Here is a 23101-nt window from a genome sequence, read left to right as displayed (position 1 = left end):
AGAGGGTGGTTGTCCTACTGGAATTTTTTAGTCACACCCCCTTTCAGTACTGAGCAGTCAAGTGTGTCCCACTGGGAGCAGGTACGTGGCTATGGCATCACGCGAAAGGCCCAAGTGGCCAATCCCAATATGGCTTTGGAGAGTCCAGGCCTAAAGTTGCATGCCAATCACCAGCTGGCCTACAAAAAGGTGAATTTCCAAAAGGGCATGAGTGGCACCAGAACTCCAGCCTTCAGCTTCACTCATAAGTGAAGGCCCCTCCACAGTTATGGGGACTGGAGCGGTCATCAAATTGCTAAAAAACACATTAATCTTTATTTTGTCCTCTAGGAACTAGTCAGCCAGTGGCTTCTCAGAGGGACTCATTAGTTTTGCACTTGCATGAAGAAGGAAGGGAGGGCAACAAATAAGCCCTTGGGGATCCATTAAATACAATTCACTAAATAAAACAGAGTGCAAAGGAATACCTAGAGGAGAAGAAAAGAGCTGATGACAAAGCCTAGCCCTAGAATGAGCGTGAGATTTCTTTATTAAAATGCTCTAGCTGCATAGCAGCTGTTTTTGTCAAGTGCCATGGGTGTTAGGGAAGTGTCTAAGGTGGCATATACATTATACAGGGCTTTGAATGGGTCTGGGAAAAAACCCTCTGGGCTACAATTTCTCAGGCCCCATTCCCAGCCCAAAGATGGTTTTTATTACAGTAGAAAGTTTAGGTCCAGGTGGCCTAGTCATGTATGGAAATCAGCGTGTCCTACCCTTTCCTCCACGGCCTCTTCCTGCAGCATTTTTCAAATGTTATGTTTTTATGCAAGCTACTTTTCAAAACTTCACTCTTGCTCTGGGCTCAAGGCCAGATCGCCTCAGCCCACAGAAGAGCATGGGGGAAGAGGTCCCCACATCTGCTCCCACCGTTCTGTCCCTAGCCTCCCTTCAGTGGTTCCACCTTCTGCAGCAGGTTTTCCTCCCTGAAATGCTGGTGGGAATATCTAGTGACATGCACATTCAGCTCCCTGGACAGAGGAGCTCGCAATCCCCTCCCCGACCCTCTCCAAGGGAGCAAGGAGGCAGCAAAGTAAACCCCGGTTCAGGGCAAGCTCAAGAATGGCAACACAGATCCATTTGCTTGTGCCAGAGTGTCTCTGAAAGAGCCCCTGGATTCAGAGCTGGGCCTAAGCAACACCTTTGAACTGCCACGTCAGTGCTTTTTAAGCCAGGGAAACTGAGGAACATTTAGTTCTTCCTGTTCCTGCTTCTTTATTGCCATAAAAATAGGATCTCACTTTCCCATGAGTTTACCCTCTCCACTTGCTTCTGCCTCTGAAATCATTTCTCAGGTGTTTCGAGAAGGATTACAATGCCAAAAATGGCAGGGACAGGTGAACCAACCCAAACTTCTAACACCCACAGTTCAAACTGAACAGGGCTAAAGCCTCCAAGTTCAGTTCCCCTTATTTATTTCCATACTTCCTTTAGCCAAAAGCACCAGCACCAGGAAAGGCCTCCATCATGGCATTCTGCACCACCTCCTTTGTTGGAAAGATTTCCAGCCTGACTTTTAGACCCCAGTGGTTCAGGTAAGGATCAGATCTTTTAGGAAATTTCAGCCAGGACTACAACTGTAGATGAGGAATAGGAGAAGCAAGAGCAGCTAAATTTCCATAGAACAGAGACCATGGGTGTACCCCTGGAAAAAAAAATACTGGAGACACACGATAAAGTCTGTAAACAGGACTGTCTCTGCCAGGAAACAGTTCTCAGCTTCAAAAGACACAGCAGCAACATTTGGTAATTATCCAGTCCAAAGCATACACATTCTACAACTTCATTCTGGAGATGCAAGGGCCCCAGAAAGCAGATGCTGATTCTGGAAATCAGTGTAGGTCTCATAACATCACTTGAAGAAAGGTTTCTGGAGAGATTTGGGGAGCATATTTTCTTTACCCAACTGATAACACATTGTCTGCTTTGGAGCATGGGGAATTCCCTTCTTCAGAATAGCTAGTTAACTCAGAGTGGTTTAGCATACACTGGCTCCAAGATATGGTGAACCAGAACCAGGAACAGACTTCCTAGAAATGTCACACTGAGAAGGGAGACCAGGACATAGCGACCAATGAAGAAGGTGTCCACGATCTGAGGAGAGTGGAAAGGTCACAAATTACACAACAGCATTTCCTTCTTTATCACTGTTAACAAAAGCCCTACTGCAGGTACCATGGCAATTTGACCAGTTCACTGTAGAAGACTAAGTAAGTGTTCTCTGGGGGCTGGGAGATGGTGTGCCAGGTAGTAAAAAACAGAACAGAATAGAACTTTTGGCCTTTTGAAAAGGAAAAGCCAGCCAAGATAAAAGTGGCAGCTCCATGCAGGCAGGCAGGGGTGGGGCTACACTCCTTCCCAAATGTGCCACGTCTCAGCAGGATTTCTCCGATAAACGCAGGCTGCTCTGCCTAACCCGCTGGCGGGGTCACTGCTGAGTAACAAAGGGGATGTCTTCTCCCTCTAGAGCTGTGTGTGCCAACTCTGTTCTGCTGAATACCAACTCACAGTGCTAGCATTTGACCCACAGAGCTGCCATCCTCTTATTTTAAATTTAATAGGTTCACATGAGACACATTCATGGTAGTACTCACATTGAATTTCTCTGTTGGTTCTGATTACTGGACAGAGGTTCAAATGCAACCACTTGTGAGTGGGTTTATATAATAGGTTCCTATTCCCATCCTGTTTCAAGCTTAGTTCTAAGGCGAGAATTAAGCTGAGCCATGAAGCAGCAAGGTACCTACTATTTAGATGAATGAGAAAGTGTTTAATCATGGAGTGGAGCCCAATTCTGCATTCCTTGGACCCAAACTTCCACAGAATTCAGCAGGAATCTAAGGTGAACCAGAGTGCAGAATCTGATCCATGAGGTTCAAAATAGCCCTGAGTTAACCATGCTCAGCTCACTAGAATAACATGTGGCCGTGAGGCATGACAGTGAGACAAGAGCTGAAATCTTCTCCAGCAATTATTTCCCTGAAGTCAACCAGTTGTTTCATGAACTCCATGTCACACAGCTGCTTCTTCCAGAATACTAGTCACTGATCTTTATATTTATGGGCATTGATATAAGGCACCACTGTGCTTACAGAGGATACATGGCAGGAAAAGAATATCTGATTATTTGGTGAAGATGCAGACACAGAAGGCAGACAAAATGATAGTGAGAAACACCAACCAGAAAGCCCAGGATTATGAAATCATCCTTTGAGCTTCTGGGATTGCTTATAACAAAGGTGAGTATTATGAAACAGTGTTAACACAAGCTTGACCTTGGCTCTGCTACAGAACAAGTCTCTTGAGGGTGACATGTTTGCTCGTCCAACACTTTCACTTTTTAATTAGCCAATTAGCAGGCTTTGAGCATAGAAAGCCCAGGCCATGTATTATTGATATCATATTGAGCTGGGCTGCTTCAGGGGCAAGTCCTGGAGATCCTGTAAATGAGCATTCATTCGGCTGGCTTGTCGAACACGTACACTATAACCTATTTCCACCACGGCCCTTGATCTCAGTTCCAAGTTTTACTTGGAGCAAGGCAATTTACATGCAGGATGGGGAGGGGGAGGGGGAGGAGGAGGAGGGGAGAAAAAAAAAAAAAGAACCTCTCATGCCACACTGTGACACTCTGTACCTTGGGGAAACACCCTACACCACCATGTTCATTCTTTAATATGATTGTGTGGTACACAATGCAAAGTTTGTCATGGTAGGTGTCTTTGGAAGGCTCATGACACACTGAGCATTGTTGTTACAGTAATGTTATAGGTTGTAATTTCATGTATATAGTTATGAGGCTGAAAACATATCCTCATAGCTTAAAACAAGCCCAGGCAAAAACTCTCCAGGAGCAGAGGGGCAGTTCATAGATAATAAGGTCAGGAGGGACCATCATGATCATCTAGTCCGACATCCTGCACAACACAGGCCACAGAATCTCACCCACCCACTCCTGTGATAAACCTCTCACCTATGTCTGAGCTATTGAAGTCCTCAAATCATGGTTTAAAGACTTCAAGGTGCAGAGAATCCTCCAGCAAGTGACCCGTGCCCCATGCTACAGAGGAAGGCGAAAAACTCCCGGGCCTCTTCCAGTCTGCCCTGGAGGAAAATTCCTTCCTGACCCCAAATATGGTGATCAGTTCACACCTCATCAGGGCATGCATGGGACAAACCCAGCCCAGCCTCACAGGAACAAAGGACACTGGCCTAGGCAGCAACAAAGGATCTGTTGGACTCTCGAAGGAGTCACCCCCCTTCCCTTGGTCAGTTTGGGACTATGATGAGGTAATGCTCACCTGACTCTGAAGGGGGGGGGGGGGCAAAGCCAAGAGGGAAGAAAGGACATGATAAAAGGGAGAGACGTTTGCCATGCTGGCTCTCTCTTCCAACTCCATCTACAGACACCACCACCAAGCGACTGAAGCGCTGATCAAAGGGGAGAGCCTGGCTGAAGGGCAACCAGCCAGTCTGTGATGAGAACATCTAAGTTTGTAAGGGCACTGAAAGTGTTAAGATCAGCTTAGAATGTGTTTTGCTTTTATTTCATTTGACCAAATCGGACTTCTTGTGCTTTGACTTATAATCACTTCAAATCTATCTTTTGTAGTTAATAAATTTGTTTATTCTACCTGAAGCAGTGCATTGGTTTGAAGCATATCAGAGACTCCCCTTGGGATAACAAGCCTGATATATATCAATTTGTTAAATTGACGAGCTCATATAAACTTGCAGCATCCAGCGGGCATAACTGGACACTGCAAGACGGAGGATCCTAGGATTGTGTCTGGGACCGCAGATACTGGCTAGTGTCATTCGGTTGCACAGTCCAAGCAGTGCTGGCAAAAGTGCTCGCTCACGTAGCTGAGAGCTGCTTACATGGTAGAGGCTGTCTGAACAGCCCGGGAGTGGGGGTTCTCAGAGCAGAGCAGGGTAAGGCTGGCTCCCAGAGTCGAGGATTGGAGTGACCTAGCAGATCATCGGTCCAGGTAACACCAGGGGAACGTCACACATACCACACAACTCAATATTTAGAGAAGTGAGTATCATTCCTCTGCACGCTAATAATGGAATATGGGAAAGAGCACTTTGGTATCCAAAGCCCCAAACACCTACAGAAGGGCTGGGAGATGTAGAGCAAGAATAAGACAAACACAGAAAGCAGCATGGTGTGAGCAGGAGTCAAGAGAATCCACCATCTAAACTATGGCCAACAGAGACTAAGCTCTTAGGAAGGTGAAAGGACACCAATCGGGCTCTGAGACAGAAGGCAAGTGGAATTAGGGGTAAATGATTGAGAAAGTCAGTGGAGGGTCAGGCAGGGTGCTGAATGCAGGACTCTTTGCCAAGTGATTATTACTCTATAATGCTCAAAAGCGTGCTGGGTGCTGCAAGGAAGGCAAAGAAAGGCATGGTCCCTGAACCAAAGCATTTGCAGTCTAACTTAGAAATGTGAGCAAGACGCAATGGAGGCAGCTTGAACTCCCAGAAACCAAGCAAAATTCTGAGGCCAGGCAGGCTGCACTGTGCAACAAGCAAGAGACAGAGGGGTTTTGAGGCAAGCCACCTTGGAGGAAGGCTCACCATAGAACTAACTGCCTGCATCCTCCAGTCAAACAACCAGTATCCTGCCAGAGGAAAACCAAGGAGGAACAGAAAATTTCCCTTAGAAGGTACTTGTCTTCCAACTGCAGAAGAACAGGGTGAACATTCCTCAAGCTCTGAGAGTTCCTCAAGGACACAGGAAATCACAGTGCTAAGAAAGGGCTTTTTAATCACTGAGACAAAGTCAGGTGTGTGATAATAAAGGAACTATAGGATCATTACTAAGAGTCCAGCTCACAAACCTTTGGTGAAAACTGTGGTATGAGAATCTGTCAGTACCCACAAACTAGGACACTGTAGGAAAAACTCAAGCGCAATCTGCCTTAGAGGCCTATCTTCCAACTGCATTCCCAGGCAAGCCCAGCAAAACAGGAGAACTAAGAGCTGCAGTGTGTGAGTGAAAAGATGGTGTAAAGAGTGAGGAATTTAAATCATTAGTACTGGGAAACCTTTGGCAAGAGGGAGAACAAGCACAGAAAGGGCATTCGCTGATGGACCCAAAAGGGAGCCAGATTACTGGTAATGAAGACTCTGAATGTTCTGATGGGTTAATCTAGATTGACTCTTCTGGAGGCAGCTGACATGCAAGTGAAACTGTATTTTAGCAGGGGCAGGATTACAATTGCCCCAGAAGAAGGGCAGATAGGGGATACAAAGAAGCACTCTAGCAGGGTAACAGTGACAGGAAAGAGAATGAGAAAAGCTCACAGACTGAAGTATTATGGGATTATCAAAATTGTAAATCTCTTGCACTATAAATGGGATTTTTACAGCAATTTACAGATGCAGAGCAAGCCAAATTTCCTGCCCTGAAGATTTTAAGCTAAGGCAAAGACCAGACACAAACAGTATGGGGAATATTACTCGTGAGGAGGCAAATGAAATACCAAAAGAGGAGAGAGCACTGAAGTTTAGTGGCTAAAATGATGAAGATTGTTCTACATGGGGCCAGAGGGCAGCCTGATGGAAGGTGAAAAGATCAAAGTTGAAGAAAGAGACAAAGGAGGAGAGAGAAAAGATTGTGAGTTGCCGAAGGAGCACATGAGGGAAGATGTGGCAAGAGAACAGGAGCCACAGCAGAATTAAAGAAAGTACGTGAGGGTGTGTGTATGGTGGGGAGGGAATGTGAAACATGGCAGGAGGAGGAGGAGATGACTTTAGCAGAGGCGTTCTGAGTACATGGAGGGTAGAAAGAGATGACGGGAGAGGTACAGTACTCAAGGCAGGAGCCAAGCAAGGGCTCTAGCAGGGTTTGAGCAGTGAGGTGATGGTGAGGCATGGGTGGGCTCTGATTAAAAGAGTGACAAATGCCTCTACCTCAGGGTCAGTTAATCAGGGAGTAAGAACTGTCCTGGGAGAACGCAAAAACTTTCCTGCATACCAGAAAGATGGCAGGACACTGCAGCTCCTGACTAGAAACTATACTGCACGAATAGGCTAGGCCACCAAAGCACTGCACAAAATAGAGTTCCAATCCTGACTAAGGACTTCTGGGGGAAAGGAACTAGGAGGTAGGATCCATAGGGATGCAAATACCAGTTTGTAAGGGTATGTCTACACTATGAAATTAGGTCGAATTTATAGAAGTCGCTTTTTTAGAAATCGGTTTTATATATTCGAGTGTGTGTGTCCCCACAGAAAATGCTCTAAGTGCAGTAAGTGCATTAACTCGGCAGAGTGCTTCCACAGTACCGAGGCTAGAGTCGACTTCCAGAGTGTTGCACTGTGGGTAGCTATCCCACAGTTCCCGCAGTCTCCGCTGCTCATTGGAATTCTGGGTTGAGATCCTAATGCCTGATGGGGCTAAAACATTGTCGCGGGTGGTTCTGGGTACATATCGTCAGGCCCCCGTTCCCTCCCTCCCTCGCTCCGTGAAAGCAAGGGCAGACAATCGTTTCACTCCTTTTTTCCTGAGTTAACTGTGCAGACGCCATACCACGGCAAGCATGGAGCCCACTCAGCTCACTGTCACCGTATGTCTCCTGGGTGCTGGCAGACGTGGTACTGCATTGCTACACAGCAGCAGCAACTCATTGCCTTGTGGCAGCAGACGGTGCAATAGGACTGGTAGCCGTCATCGTCATGTCTGAGGTGCTCCTGGTCACCTCTGTGAGGTCGATCAGGAGCGCCTGGGCAGACATGGGCGCAGGGACTAAATTTGGAGTGACTTGATCAGGTCATTCTCTTTAGTCCTGCAGTCAGTCCTATTGAACCATCTTATGGTGAGCAGGAAGGTGATACGGATTGCTAGCAGTCCTATTGCATCATCTTCTGCCGGGCAGGCAAGAGATGAGGATGGCTAGCAGTCCTATTGTACCATCTTCTGCCGAGCAGCCATGAGATGTGGATGGCATGCAGTCCTTCTGCACCGTCTGCTGCCAGCCAAAGATGTAAAAGATAGATGGAGTGTATCAAAACAAGAAATAGACCAGATTTGTTTTGTACTCATTTGCAAACCCCTCCCCCCCTCCCCGTCTAGGGGACTCATTCCTCTAGGTCACACTGCAGTCACTCACAGAGAAGGTGCAGCGAGGTAAATCTAGCCATGTATCAATCAGAGGCCAGACTAACCTCCTTGTTCCAATAAGAACAACTTAAGTGCACCATTTCTTATTGGAACCCTCTGTGAAGTCCTGCCTGAAATACTCCTTGACGTAAAGCCACCCCCTTTGTTGATTTTAACTCCCTGTAAGCCAACCCGGTAAGCCATGTCGTCAGTCACCCCTCCCTGTGTCAGAGCAATGGCAAATAATCGTGCATCTGAGTTGAGAGTGCTGTCCAGAGCAGTCACAATGGAGCACTCTGGGATAGCTCCCGGAGGCCAATACCGTCGAATTGTGTCCACAGTACCCCAAATTCGACCCGGCAAGGCCGATTTAAGCACTAATCCACTTGTCTGGGGTGGAGTAAGGAAATCGATTTTAAGAGCCCTTTAAGTCGAAATAAAGGGCTTCATCGTGTGGACGGGTGCAGGTTTACATCGATTTAACGCTGCTAAATTCGACCTAAAGTCCTAGTGTAGACCAGGGCTAAGAATACAAGCAGAACTGTCAAATGCAAGAATTCCAGAATACAGTAGTTTGGGTTACTCCAGATCACAACAGGGATTGAGAGAGTCAGGATGGAAACTATAGTAGTGATGTGCTCCCAATATCATAACAAGGGGCTCCCACAAAGTTTTCCTTCTTGGTGTGTGATAAACCCTGTGTCCCTAGCATGTACATGCTGCAGAGATGAGAGGTAGGGGACTCAGGATGCTCATATAGCCACAGCTGCAAATAGCACTCACTTCAGATGGTCAGCAGACTGCAGCCCATCCTATTGGGCACAGACCTGGCTACAGGGATCCATGCTTTTGTGCACTTCCCGTCTGATCACTGCAACCCATTGTACCTAGGAATGAAGCCACATACCCTGAGAAAGCTGAAGCTGACATGTAACCCTGTAGCACATCTGCTCAGAAACAAAGGCTGCTGTGAAGACAATGTCCCAAAGCTACTCCTGAGGGCATTCTGTGCAAAAAATTTAAAAATTCTGCAAGTTTTATTTGTCAATAAATAAATGCGGAGGCTCCAGCATGGCAGATGGAAATGGTAAAATTATCAATAATAATGCAGAAAAAGCAAGTATGGGGGGGGAGAAACCAGATGATTAGTCTCATCATATGGTGTTGACAACACTCTTTCCATTCCACTAGTATCTTTGGAGAATGTTAAACAGAAGTTACTAAAATCAGTAGGTCCATATAATTTGCATCCATGAGTTTTGAAAGAACTGGCTGAGCAGCTCACTAGACCATTAACATAGCTTTTCAATAAGCTTTAGAGAACTGGGGAAGTTCCAGAAGACTTAAAGAAAGCAAACATTGTGCCAATTTTTAAAGAGTGTAAACAGGATGACCCGAATAATTATAGGCCTATCAGCCTCACATTGAGAGTCTCTGGATTAAGTTTAGAAGTGTGAGCAACAAGGGTGATGTTGTGGTGGGAGTCTACTATAGACCACCGGACCAGGGCGATGAGGCTTTCTTCCAGCAACGCGCAGAAGTTCCTAGATCGCATACCCTGGTTCTCAAGGGAGACTTCAATCACCCTGATATCTGCTGGGAGAGTAATACAGCGGTGCACAGACAATCCAAGAAGTTTTTGGAAAATGTAGGGGACCATTTCCTGGTGCAAGTGCTGAAGGAACCAACTAGGGGCAGAGCTCTTCTTGACCTGGTGCTCACAAACCGGGAAGAATTAGTAGGGGAAGCAAAAGTGGATGGGAACCTGGGAGGCAGTGACCATGAGACGGTCGAGTTCAGGATCCTGACACAAGGAAGAAAGGAAAGCAGCAGAATACGGACCCTGGACTTCAGTTCCGTGAGGGAGTCAAAGTCTGCTTTTCCAATGGGCAAGATCTCCTGGGAGAATAACATGAGGGGGAAAGGAGTCCAGGAGAGCTGGCTGTATTTTAAAGAATGCTTACTGAGATTACAGGGACAAACCATCCTGATGTGTAGAAAAAAAAAATAGTAAATATGGCACGCGACCAGCTTGGCTTAACAGTGAAATCCTTGCTGATCTTAAATACAAAAAAGAGGCTTACAAGAAGTGGAAGATTGGACAAATGACCAGGGATGAGTATAAAAATATTGCTCGGGCAGAAGTGAAATCAGGAAGGCCAAATCACACCTGGAGTTGCAGCTAGCAAGAGATGTTAAGAGTAACAAGAAGGGTTTCTTCAGGTATGTTAGCAACAAGAAGAAAGTCAAGGAAAGTGTTGGCCCCTTACTGAATGAGGGAGGCAACCTAGTGACAGAGGATGTGGAAAAAGCTAATGTACTCAATGCTTTTTTTGCCTCTGTCTTCATGAACAAGGTCAGCTCCCAGACTACTGCACTGGGCAGCAGAGCATGGGGAGGAGGTGACCAGCCCTCTGTGGAGAAAGAAGTGGTTTGGGACTATTTAGAAAAGCTGGACGAGCACAAGTCCATGGGGCCAGATGCGTTGCATCCGAGAGTGCTAAAGGAGTTAGCGGATGTGATTGCAGAGCCATTGGCCATTATCTTTGAAAACTCATGGCGATCGGGGGAAGTCCCGGACGACTGGGAAAGGGCTAATGTAGTGCCCATCTTTAAAAAAGGGAAGGAGGAGGATCCGGGGAACTACAGGCCAGTCAGCCTCACCTCAGTCCCTGGAAAAGTCATGGAGCAGGTCCTCAAGGAATCAATTCTGAAGCACTTGGAGCAAAGGAAAGTGATCAGGAACAGTCAGCATGGATTCACCAAGGGCAAGTCATGCCTGACTAATCTAATTGCCTTCTATGACAAGATAACTGGTTCTGTGGATGAAGGGAAAGCAGTGGACGTGTTGTTCCTTGACTTTAGCAAAGCTTTTGACACGGTCTCCCACACTATTCTTGCCAGCAAGTTAAAGAAGTATGGGCTGGATGAATGGACTATAAAGGTGGATAGAAAGCTGTCTAGATTTTCGGGCTCAACGGGTAGCGATCAATGGCTCCATGTCTAGTTGGCAGCCGGTATCAACTGGAGTGCCCCAAGGGTCGGTCCTGGGGCCGGTTTTGTTCAGTATCTTCATAAATGATTGGAGGATCGTGTGGATTGCACCCTCAGCAAGTTCGCAGATGACACTAAACTGGGAGGAGAGGTAGACACGCTGGAGGGTAGGGATAGGATACAGAGGGACCTAGACAAATTGGAGGATTGGGCCAAAAGAAATCTGATGAGGTTCAACATGGACAAGTGCAGAGTCCTGCACTTAGGACGGAAGAATCCCATGCACCGCTACAGACTAGGGACCGAATGGCTCTGCAGCAGTTCTGCAGAAAAGGACCTAGGGGTTACAGTGGACGAGAAGCTGGATATGAGTCAGCAGCGTGCCCTTGTTGCCAAGAAGGCCAATGGCATTTTGGGATGTATAAGTAGGGGCACTGCCAGCAGATCAAGGGACGTGATCGTTTCCCTCTATTCGACACTGGTGAGGCCTCATCTGGAGTACTGGGTCCAGTTTTGGGCCCCACACTACAAGAAGGATATGGAAAAATTGGAAAGAGTCCAGTGGAGGGCAACAAAAATGATTAGGGGACTGGAACACATGACTTATGAGGAAAGGCTGAGGGAACTGGGGATGTTTAGTCTTTGGAAGAGAAGAATGAGGGGGGATTTGATAGCTGCTTTCAACTACCTGAAAGGGGGTTCCAAAGAGGATGGATCTAGACTGTTCTCAGTGGTAGCAGATGACAGAACAAGGAGTAATGGTCTCAAGTTGCAGTGGGGGAGGTTTAGGTTGGATATTAGGAAAAAAATTTTCACTAGGAGGGTGGTGAAGCACGGGAATGGGTTACTTAGGGAGGTGGTGGAATCTCCTTCCTTTGAGGTTTTTAAGGTCAGGCAAAGCCCTGGCTGGGATGATTTAGTTGGGGATCGGTCCTGCTTTGAGCAGGGGCCTGGACTAGATGACCTCCTGAGGTCCCTTCCAACCCTGATATTCTATGATTCTATGACCCTGGGTAAGATAATGGAGCAGCTGATAAGGGACTTGATTAATAAAGACCAAAAGGAATGTAATGAAATTAATATGAATCAGTGTGGGTTTATGGAAAATAGACCCTATCAAACTAACTTGATTTTTTTTTTTTTTTTAAATGAGAACACAAGTTTGCTTGATAAAGGTAATAGTGTTGATCTAACAGACTTGGACTTGGTACTGCTCAACATTCTGATTAAAAAATTAGAATAGAAAATTAATATGGCACTCATTAAATGGATTAAAAACTGGCTAACTGCAAACTTAACTATAACTGTAAACAAGGAATTGTCACAAACAGGTTTGTTTCCACTGGGGTCCTGCAAGGCTCAGTTCTTGGTCCTATGCTATTTAACATTTTTATCAATGACCTGGAACAATCAAAATCATCACTGATAAAGTTTGTAGATGACACAAAAATTGGGTGTGCGCTAAATAACGAAGAGGACAAGTCATGGATGCAGAGCTATCCGCATCGCTTGGTAAAATGGACACAGGCAAACAATATGCATTTAATACAGCTAAATGTAAATGTATACATCTAGGAACAAAGAATGTAGGCCATACGTACAGGATGGGGGACTCAATCCTGGGAACCAGTGACTCTGAAAAAGATTTGGGGGTTGTAGTGGATAGTCAACTGAACACGAGCTCCCAGTGTGGCATTGTGGCCAAAAGAGCTAATGAGACCCTTGGATTTATAAATAGGGGAAACTCGAATAGAAGTAGAGAGGTTATTTTACCACTGTACTTGGCATTGGTGTGACTGATGCTGAAATGGTGTGTCCAGTTCTGGTGTCCACAATTCAAGAAGAATGGTGATACATTGAAGAGGGTTCAGAGAACAGCCACAAGAATGATCACAGGATTAGAAAACACGCTGTATGGTGATAAACTCAAGGAGCTCAATCTGTTTAGTTTAACAAAGAGAAGGCGGAGGGGTGACTTGATCACAATCTACAAGTACCTACATGGGGAAACAAATACTTAATAAAGAACTCCTCTTCTGTCTAGCTGAGAAAGGTATAACATGATTCAATGGCTGAAAGTTAAAGCTAGATAAATTCAGACTGTGCGAGTAATTTCACTGTGAGAGTAATTAACCATTGGAACAGTGTACCAAGGGTCGTAGTAGACTCTCCATGATGACAATTTTAAAATCAAGATTGGATTTTTTTTTTTTTTTTTTTTTTTTTTTTTTTTAAAAAGACCAGCTCTAGGTATTATCTGGGGGAAGTTTTATGGCCTGTGCTATACAGGAGGTTTGATTAGATAATCATAATGACCCCTTCTGGTCTTAGAATCTATGAACTCCCATTCATCCATGTCAGAAAATGACTCACTGAGGACAGCAGGTTGCTCACCTCTGGGCAGTGGCAGGACCCAGCTGGCTCCACCCATAGAGAAGCCTTTGGCATCATGGAACAGACGAGGGGGTCCTAACCACCCCACTCTACTTGTGCCTCTTGCTCAGGCTCCAAAGGGGTGCAGCCAGCCAGGTATCTAGGGCAGGGTAGCAGAGAGGAGAGCTGGCAGGGAGTCACCAGTGGTCAAAGAAGGGAGGAGAGAGAAAGCAGCAAGCTAATGCTGAGGCTGGGCTGAGCTTCCATCCCCCGTATCTGAATACAAGGGACTCCCTGCACACTCTCTCCATTGCTATCCTGCCCTGTCCTGGACACCTGGTCAGCCACAGCCCCACGTCCCCTGACAACCTCATTCCACCCCCACCCCGTTTGAAAGCCAATGGCCTAAATTGAATAAGGTGCAACCACCAGGACAACGAGCCTGAAATGGGGAAAAGAAACCATGAATTTACCTTCATTTCTGTAGCTGGTGCTGGGAACTCACTGGCACGAGGGAAAAGTAACAGAACCAACATAACGATCACAGCAGAGAAGAAAACCATAATGACAGAGAATCTGAGGAAAGAATTGGACAGGAGGAATCCCACTATTAGGTCTCCCAGCCACACAGCTCCTTTTATAAATGAGACATTGACACTGCTCACATTTTGTCCATACCACATCAAACAAACCAATATCCCCATATCCCCCTTCTCGGCCTAACCCCAGCCCAGGTATTTAGTGCAGCCACAGGACTCCAAAAAAAGCAGCCCTCACAAATTCAAAAGAATTCTACTCTTCTTTTGTCCTTCCCATTAAGATATAAAGTGCCAACATACTGAAATGAAAGATAGTAATTCCCCATAAATCAGAGACACTGGTAGTGAAGCAGTACCCAGAAAATCTGATTTTCAAAACCACTTAGGGCAACTGGTCACACAATTTCCATTTGATCCCCTAGGCAGCACTGAAAATCTCAGACTTGTAGCGTAAGGTTTGAATTGGATGTTTTGCTGGAGCCTGGTACAGGATAGTCTCTGTACTGCCTACCCGTAAGAGCACCGGGAAATAGTTACATTTGCTTGAATCAATCATTTTAATTATTTACGCGACTTTCATGGGGGGAATCTTGGCTCAGTGAGCAAAGACTTAAACAGATGAGTCTCTTAGTCAATCAGCATCCTGTCCCACAACCACACATGGGCTTTAGAGTGACAAGCTCCTGAAGTGATTTAATCTTCACTGCTGCAACAAAAAGACAAATGGGAAAGGCCAAGCCCTGGAAAAGTGCCTTTAGGAATGAAATAAATAAATATATATATATATATGACAGTTCATACCCCAAATCCTCCAATAATCCTTCCCACCCTACTTGGTATGTACAAGTACTCTACACACTGTAGCACTCTATGGAGAGAGGGTAGACTACAAACAAGCTGGTTAGTGTTTATGGACTCAGTCTAACTCCCACTTAAATTAATGAGAGTCTGCTATTAACAGGAGATTAAAATGGATCCTATTCAAGCTGTGAGGAATTAAAGAAACAGTGCCCTAAAATCCAGATGTACTAGGACAGTCAGGCATTTCACTTCTAATAACTTTAGCTTTCTTTATCCAGAAGGCTATATCTCCTTACCTTGCAAGACCGGAGGTCCTGGATAACAGCATGCAGAGCAGCAACATCAAGACACAGAGCAGCGCTAAAATAAATACTCCTGGCCCCACCCCAAGCACAGTGCCAGCCATTCTGGAGGAGAGAGAAAGCATAAGCAAACCTGCTTCAGCTGGCCTCCCTCAATCACACAGAGGATAGATTTTTCTGCAGGTTCCATTTCTAAAACATGTAGCTATTCAAAAATAAAAACAAATACTTTAACACTAACAATCTAAGTGCAGAGAACAACCTGGGAAACTAACTACCATCTCCTCAGGCTAGTAATTTCATCCGGTAATTATTCTTCAGGTAATGCCATGTGAAGACACTGGAAGTATAAGAACAAGGAGATTTTTGTTTTAGCACTATTTGTTAACTATATTCTATTTACCCAAATTCCTGCTCCAATTCCAGCTTCATATGGACTTTTTAAAAAAATAAATTTATATTCTAAACTGTTACGTAGTGTTGTGTGTACTATGAAATGCATTCTACCCAAGAGGAGTATATCTTAGAGAACTGATCCTGGTGTATAGTTTGTATACCATTTGTTAAATACGTACAACATTTTGGGAGCCAGCTAGATGAAAGGTGCTACATAAATAAAGGTTATTAGTACAAAAGAGTTGATGCACAGTACATCAGCTGAATACACTAACGGAGTTTACTGTGTATTTTATGTAAGCTTTCAAATTTAGGTGAATTACCTTTCACTGACGACAGCTGGCACTTGGAATGATTAATGTTTAAATGTGTAGTAACCTCTTCTACTACAAGCTGAGACAACAAATTTTTCACCCACCAAGGAGAGCTACTAACGGGCTAGGATTCACCCACAGTCCATCTGCACGGTAGGAAAATAGTCCTGGTCATTTCCCCTGCACAGAAATAACCAGGCACCCAGAAGTGGTCCGACTGGCCCCCGCAGGCCGGACCCAGCCCGTGGGACGATTCTGTCCGGACCGGGCGGCAGCATTTTGCTCTGCAATGGGGTCCCCCACCAAGGTCGCACCAGGCGGCTGCAGCATTTGCCTGGAGCAGCGCGGCCCGGCCGGTGCGCGGCCCAGGCCCCTGCGGGGGAGGCCAGGCCCCTGTCGGCTCTTGGGCCGCCGGAGCCCACCTGGGAGGGCGCGTGGCCGCGTGACAGGAGCCAGGGCTCCGCTGACCCGTAGGACCCCACAGGCAGATTTCCTGCGCGGAGCCCGGGCCGGGGCCGGGGGGTGCGGGGAGCCGCGGACCCAGCCGTAACCCCTGGGGAGGATGGAAACCCAGCGAGCCGGGGGTGCAGCCGCCCCCCGCGGCCCGGTACCTACGGGCCGCGCTCGCACAGGGTCCACTGGCCTCCGCTCACCCCCCGCTCGGGGCCGCCTCGGCCGCACCTGCGGGGCGTTACGCGCGGACCCGGCCAGGCAGCCGGGGCGCGGCCTGGAGCGCTCACGGCAGAGAGCCGGGAAGGGACCGCCCCGAGCCCCGCGCCCCGCGCCCCGCATGGGATCCGGATCCAGCGCCTCAGAGCCGGCCGCGCGGGGGGCTCACGGACACTCGAGTGGCCGGAGAAGCCCCGGCCTGGCCCTGGGGTCGGTCTCGCGGGCGGGGCGGCACCGCCCGGGCCCGGGCCCAAGGCGTCGGCTCTTACCTGCGCCCGGGCCGGGCCCCGACACTTCGCTTTCCCCCGGCTGCTCGAGCTCAAACGATGGGGCGCCAGAGAAAGCCAATGGCAGATAAGCTTCTATTCCGGGCTGTGGCTGTGCACCAGTCAGCATCCCCCTCTCAGCAGCGCCTCGCTCTCAGCTTGCCCGCTCTCCGCGGCCGGTTTCCCCGGGCAACCAGCAGCCTCGCGCGTGTTGAAATGTGCCATCTGATTGGTTAGTGCGCAGCGCTGGGCGCCAATCACTGTGGCCCGCTCCGCTGCCCCGTATCGCTATTGGTTACAGCAACTCTCGGCCCCACCACGTGACAGGCGGGCCGCGACTGAGGGCGGAACACGGCAGCTGGGCTCGCGGCGACGCCGGCCCCGCCTCCTCGTTCCGGGGCGGGAGAGTCCGGCTGGGCCCCGCCCCCGGCCGCCGGTTCCTCGCGCCGGAGGGGCTCGTGCAGCGCCCCGTGCAGCGCCCCGTGAGCCGCGTCGCCGCCGCTCCCGGCGTCCCCTGCGGGCTCGGGGGTGGCGGGGCACGTGAGCAACGGGTCGCGGCTGCCGTCCTGGATCCTCTCCTCGGAGATCTGCCTCCCGCTCCTTCGCCCGGGGGGGCGGCTCCCCCGTGCTCGGCCGGCGGGGTCCGCGGCTTTCACGGGCAGTCGGCGCCCCGGTCCCAGCCGCTTCACTCGCTGCCCCAGGCCTCCTGCGCCACAGGCCTGCGGCGTGGTTGGGTTCAGCCCGGTCTCGCAGCACACGGGCTGAGGGCTCCGCCTGTCCTCCGTGCCCCAGTGGGCTGAAGAAGCCCCGCCGATCCCTGTGTCTAGCCCTGAGACGGCGCCACAGACTGTGGGGGACCGCCCCCTAGAGACGACCCCGCAGCCCGGGTCTGGCTCCCTCCGAGTCTGTCCGCTCTCCTTGGTGTGTGAGCCCCTGGCTGAAGGAACACCCCCCAACCGGCCAGCCCCGTCCATGTGGGTGAATCCCCCAGATGGGGGAGACCCCGCGCTTGTCTGATACCATGCAGAGTGAGGAATCTTCTCCCCTGGTGCCCTATCCCACCCGCCTGTTTGGAAAACTCTCCTGAGCAACAAGTTTGACATGTTAAATCCCCATCCCACTGCACCTCCCCTCCCTCATTAGGCCCCACCTCTACATACCCCCCAAAATTCTTCTTTTCACCTCCTTGCAGACCCCTCCCTCCACTCTCATCTTGTTCTTAAAAGGATACTGCTACTAACCAAATTACAAACACTAAAAATATAATAAAATAGTTACAAACACATCGAAACTCATTTAGAAATAAGAAAAGGAGGACTTGTGTCACCTTAAAGACTAACCAATTTATCTGAGCATAAGCTTTCGTGAGCTACAGCTCACTTCATCAGATGATGTATCCGATGAAGTGAGCTGTAGCTCAGGAAAGCTTATGCTCAAATAAATTTGTTAGTCTCTAAGGTGCCACAAGTCCTCCTTTTCTTTTTGCGAATACAGACTAACACGGCTGCTACTCTGAAACCTGTCATTTAGAAATGTTTTACAATAAAGACATTTGAACAATTCCATTTTAACCTTTATACTTACTGTTCTACAACTATTTTCATAGAGGTCGTCATCATCAGGGCTGAATTTGCAATTGTGAAAGCTATAATAGAGTGCTCAACCACCTCAGCCATAGGAACAACCAGTAAGGAGAAGGTACTGTGTAGTCTGCTATGTGGAGCAGCCCAACAGGGTGATGACAGAGAAAATCTGCATTTTTATTTTTCCAGTTCAAGTACTGAGGCTTGGTGGAGGCCCTGGGGTGGTGACTGGAGATGCCTGTGGGGTTGAGAATTTGAAGAAGTTGTTGGATCTCCACTGATGGGGTAGGGGAAAAATCTTGAACATGTCTCTGTCTTGACATCAACTTTGTCACTTTCATGCGGTAAAGGAAAGTTTAATCAGAATAAACATTAAGTGGAGGCAAAAAGGTGACCAAAGGATGTTCTGATTAATAGAAACTGGATTTGACAAAAATAGCAAATTGCATTGTTTCTGTCTGTTGGGTAAGCAGCTTTTGAAGCCAAACAGGAAGATGCAAACAATTCTACTGTGTGATATTGGAGGCTCCATTCTTGTTCCTTGTCATTTAATAAACGTCTTTCAGTAGTAAATTATTAAGTCAGGATTTTCTCTGGTCTGGGTCCGACGAAGTGAGATGAGAGGACAGGAAATCAAACAAACAAGCCTTCCCTTGGCATCACTGTCTCATTGTGTTTCATGAAAGGTGCCACTCTTCATAATTTTTTTTAAAGTGGGCTCTCTTTGATAGCTGTGCTCAGCAACTCTCAAACAAGGGCTCTCTGCTGTTATTCACAGACATGATTAATTTGCTGTTTCCATCAATCAGAAGATCCGTGCACTGACAGAATGCAACTGAGTATTTGAAAAGATTCCTGCCTTAGGTTTGCTATGGTCATATCAAGGATGGGCCTGAACCAGCCCAGCCCACTCAACTTCAGGGAAATTTGGATCACGCTCTGAACTCTGTGGCTCGGGCCTCTCCCTCGTTACATTCAGGGATAAGTTTCAGAGTAGCAGCCGTGTTAGTCTATATCCGCAAAAAGAAAAGGAGGACTTGTGGCACCTTAGAGACTAACACATTTATTTGAGCATAAGCTTTCATGAGCTCACTTCATCAGATGCATTCAGTGGAAAATACAGTGGGGAGATTTATATACACAGAGAACATGAAACAATGAGCGTTACCATACACACTGTAACAAGAGTGATCAGGTAAGGTGAGCTACTACCAGCAGGAGAGCGTGTGTGTGTGTGTGTGTGTGTTGGGGGGGGGGAACGTTTTGTAGTGATAATCAAGGTGGGCCATTTCCAGCAGTTGACAAGAACGTCTGAGGAACAGCGGGGGGTGGCGGGGAGGAATCAACATGGGGAAATAGTTTTGCTTTGTGTAATGACCCATCCACTCCCAGTCTTTATTCAAGCCTAAGTTAATTGTATCCAGTTTGCAAATTAATTCCAATTCAGCAGTCTCTCATTGGAGTCTGTTTTTGAAGATTTTTTGTTGAAGAATTGCAACTTTTAGGTCTGTAATCGAGTGACCAAAGAGATTGAAGTTTTCTCTGACTGGTTTTTGAATGTTATAATTCTTGACGTCTGATTTGTGTCCATTGATTCTTTTACGTAGAGACTGTCCAGTTTGGCCAATGTACATGGCAGAGGGGCATTGCTGGCACAGCACATGATGACATATATCACATTGGTAGATGTGCAGGTGAACGAGCCTCTGATAGTGTGGCTGATGTGATTAGGCCCTATGATGGTGTCCCCTGAATAGATATGTGGACACAGTTGGCAACAGGCTTTGTTGCAAGGATAGGTTCCTGGGTTAGTGGTTCTGTTGTGTGGTGTAAAAAGAAAAAAGAAAAGGCGTACTTGTGGCACCTTAGAGACTAGCCAATTTATTTGAGCATAAGCTTTCGTGAGCTACAACTCACTTCATCGGATGATGTGTGGTTGCTGGTGAGTATTTGCTTCAGGTTGGGGGGCTGTCTGTAAGCAAGGACTGGCCTGTCTCCCAAGATCTGGGAGAGTGATGGGTCGTCCTTCAGGATAGGTTGTAGATCCTTGATGATGCATTGGAGAGGTTTTAGTTGGGGGCTGAAGGTGACGGCTAGTGGCTTTCTGTTATTTTCTTTGTTGGGCCTGTCCTGTAGTAGGTGACTTCTGGGTACTCTTCTGGCTCTGTCAATTTGTTTCTTCACTTCGGCAGGTGGGTATTGTAGTTGTAAGAATGCTTGATAGAGATCTTGTACGAGTTTGTCTCTATCTGAGGGGTTGGAGCAAATGCGGTTGTATCGTAGAGCTTGGCTGTAGACAATGGATCGTGTGGTGCGGTCTGGATGAAAGCTGGAGGCATGTAGGTAGGAATAGCGGTCAGTAGGTTTCCGGTATAGGGTGGTGTTTATGTGACCATCGCTTATTAGCACCGTAGTGTCTTGGAAGTGGATCTCTTGTGTGGACTGGTCCAGGCTGAGGTTGATGGTGGGACGGAAATTGTTGAAATCATGGTGGAATTCCTCAAGAGCTTCTTTTCCATGGGTCCAGATGATGAAGATGTCATCAATGTAGTGCAAGTAGAGTAGGGCATTAGGGGACGAGAGCTGAGGAAGCGTTGTTTTAAGTCAGCCATAAACATGTTGGCATACAGTGGGGCCATGTGGGTACCCATAGCAGTGCCGCTGATTTGAAGGTATACATTGTCCCCAAATGTGAAATAGTTATGGGTGAGGACAAAGTCACAAAGTTCAGCCACCAGGTTTGCCAGGACATTATCGGGGATACTGTTCCTGACGGCTTGTAGTCCATCTTTGTGTGGAATGTTGGTGTAGAGGGCTTCAGGGATAAAACTTGGTTCTTTCAGTATCTGTAACATTTTCTGAAAAGGCAATAGGGAAATTTGCTCTGAAAAGTCACTCTGCACAAATGGCTCCATGCAGTCCCCCGTTTAGAATTGCTCAAATAGGGCAAATATGTTTAGTTTAAGTAACAGTTAAAAAGATGTTTTTTGTAACTGCTAGCCTTGCAGATTCCACTTGGAATATGAGAACCAGGTTGGGCTCTTCACCGTTACGTATTATCCCCATTAATAAAGATTCTGCAGACCCATATTGTGCCCCGAGTGATACCTGTGAAATCCCCATTGCCCACAATGGATCTGCACAGGTGTAACTGACTGAAACTGGGTAAACAATTCTGTTGCTGATGCAGAAGGAGTAGACTCCTGCTCCTTCATCTATAGCTGTGTTGGCTCTAATAGGAGGAAAGAGCAGAAACATTTATCCCTGTCACTAAAGTCAGCAAGCAGGTCTGTGTCTGCATACACACAGAGAGTAGGTTTAATAAGTAAAATGTCATTTTCACTTGGTCACTTTTCAGAGCAGAACTGCAATTTAAGCTTCCAAATCCTCCAACAACTTCTCTGTGCATGCTCTGCTCAGGTCACACCTAGGTAACAGCCTGTGTAATGGGGCCTACAAAACCCATACTGAGTTTAAACAGAGGAGGGGAGAAAACCTCTCCTGTTTACAAGCAAGCAGCTTGGTTACACCCCCATGCAGCTGCTAGAGCTACTAATCATGGAGACAGGTACTCACAGCTGCAACCAATGGGGGAAACAATGCCTTCTATAAAGGAGGGAGTATAGAGATGGAAGGGGAGGCAGAAAGGCATAGGACAAAGGGGTGACAGCCATACACCAGGCTGCCTCCAAGAAAGTAACCAAGCAACTGAAGCAGACTGAAAGCTGTAAAATTAAAGGACTGCTAGCCTTAATTAGAGGTGAAGGTCCATGTATTGACCTGACTGAAGATAGGCTAAGGTCAGTCAGCCCAGAGAAGCTCGGGCCCTTCGAAAGACCACACCAAGAGACTGCAAGAGCCTGATATAGCTCTCACCAAGATAATAAGTGGGAGGCATTGACCTTCCTTTGCTCCTTAGGGAAGGAAAATCTCAAGATCTTGGAATGAAAGGCTACGTCTACACTGCCCAGTTAGCCTGGGTAATTCACACCTGGGTTAGTCTAGCCCAGCTGTGAGCAACCCCCAAATGGGTTACTAATTCTACTGGTGTTACTGTGTCATAACTGTTGCTGTTCTTACCCCTGTGTGTCTGGGGGGTGCATCCCATGGCTGTCTGTATGGAAGACATTCTATGATTCTTTCCCAGTCAACTGTGTTAATTAAGGGAGAACCTATCCGCCCTTTTTTTTTTTTTTTTTTGGGGGGGGGGGGGATTGTAGGAAGGCATCACAGGGCTATCAGCACTTGAGTGATTTTGCCTGTGGGTTTCAGCCTGAGGGCTTGTCTACACTTACAGTGCTGCAGCTGTGCCATTGTAGCGCTTAGTGAAGATGCTACCTACACCAACATAAGGTGGAGGTGCCCCACCTCCCGAGAGGCCATAGCTATGTCGATCGGAGAAGCCTTCTGTGATGTGGTGGACCAGGCTCTGCGGCCCCCTGCTGAAGGCCTTGTGGCCCTGCCATACCCTGCCCCAGAAAAGGGCAGTGGAGAGGGTCCTCCACAGGCCATGGCTATATGGGACAAGGCCTATCAGAAAGGGGCTGCCGGGAGCAGCCGATCAGCGCCTAGCAGACTAGTATAAGAGCTGCGGGGCCAGAATGAGATCAGCTGCTGCCTGGAGCTGGAAGTGGGAGGACTGGGTGCATAGCTGACTGGCTGGAAGAGCAGCAGGACTGCGGACAGCTCACTGCAGGCAGGACTGAGCCTAG

At 47.6% G+C, this 23101-nt stretch overlaps 1 protein-coding gene across 5 annotated transcripts; it reads right to left on the bottom strand.

The window, feature by feature from the left end:
- Positions 1–207: 207 nt before the first annotated feature.
- TMEM218 (transmembrane protein 218) lies at positions 208–17056 on the bottom strand. 5 transcript variants are annotated; one of them, XM_043534070.1, is made up of 5 exons: positions 16810–17056; positions 15976–16017; positions 15156–15266; positions 13993–14095; positions 208–2133 (listed from the first exon to the last, which is right to left on the bottom strand). In XM_043534070.1, the coding sequence occupies exons 3-5, from the start codon at positions 15263–15265 to the stop codon at positions 2008–2010; spliced, it is 339 nt and encodes a 112-aa protein (XP_043390005.1). In that variant the 5' UTR covers position 15266; positions 15976–16017; positions 16810–17056; the 3' UTR covers positions 208–2007. The 5 variants fall into 5 exon arrangements, with proteins under 5 accessions (XP_043390005.1, XP_037738333.1, XP_037738332.1 ...); XM_037882405.2 differs by having other exon boundaries at positions 15881–16017; positions 16810–17054; XM_037882404.2 differs by lacking the exon at positions 15976–16017 and having other exon boundaries at positions 16810–17052.
- Positions 17057–23101: the final 6045 nt, after the last annotated feature.

The sequence above is a fragment of the Chelonia mydas genome, chromosome 22, assembly GCF_015237465.2.
Source record: "Chelonia mydas isolate rCheMyd1 chromosome 22, rCheMyd1.pri.v2, whole genome shotgun sequence".
In the NCBI taxonomy this organism is placed as follows: domain Eukaryota; kingdom Metazoa; phylum Chordata; order Testudines; family Cheloniidae; genus Chelonia; species Chelonia mydas.
Note: the sequence above shows the minus strand (reverse complement) of the source record. Positions and strands in the feature narration are given on the sequence as shown.

Bases quoted from the DNA above. Each gene is read 5' to 3' on its own strand.
- TMEM218 (XM_007066571.4), bottom strand. From the start codon at position 15,286: ATGCTTTCTCTCTCCTCCAGAATGGCTGGCACTGTGCTTGGGGTGGGG. The intron at 14,096-15,155 runs GTAAGGAGATAT...TTCTTTCCTCAG, and splicing joins AGGACCTCCGGTCTTGCAAG to ATTCTCTGTCATTATGGTTT. The intron at 2,134-13,992 runs GTAAATTCATGG...CACTCTCCTCAG, and splicing joins CACCAGCTACAGAAATGAAG to ATCGTGGACACCTTCTTCAT.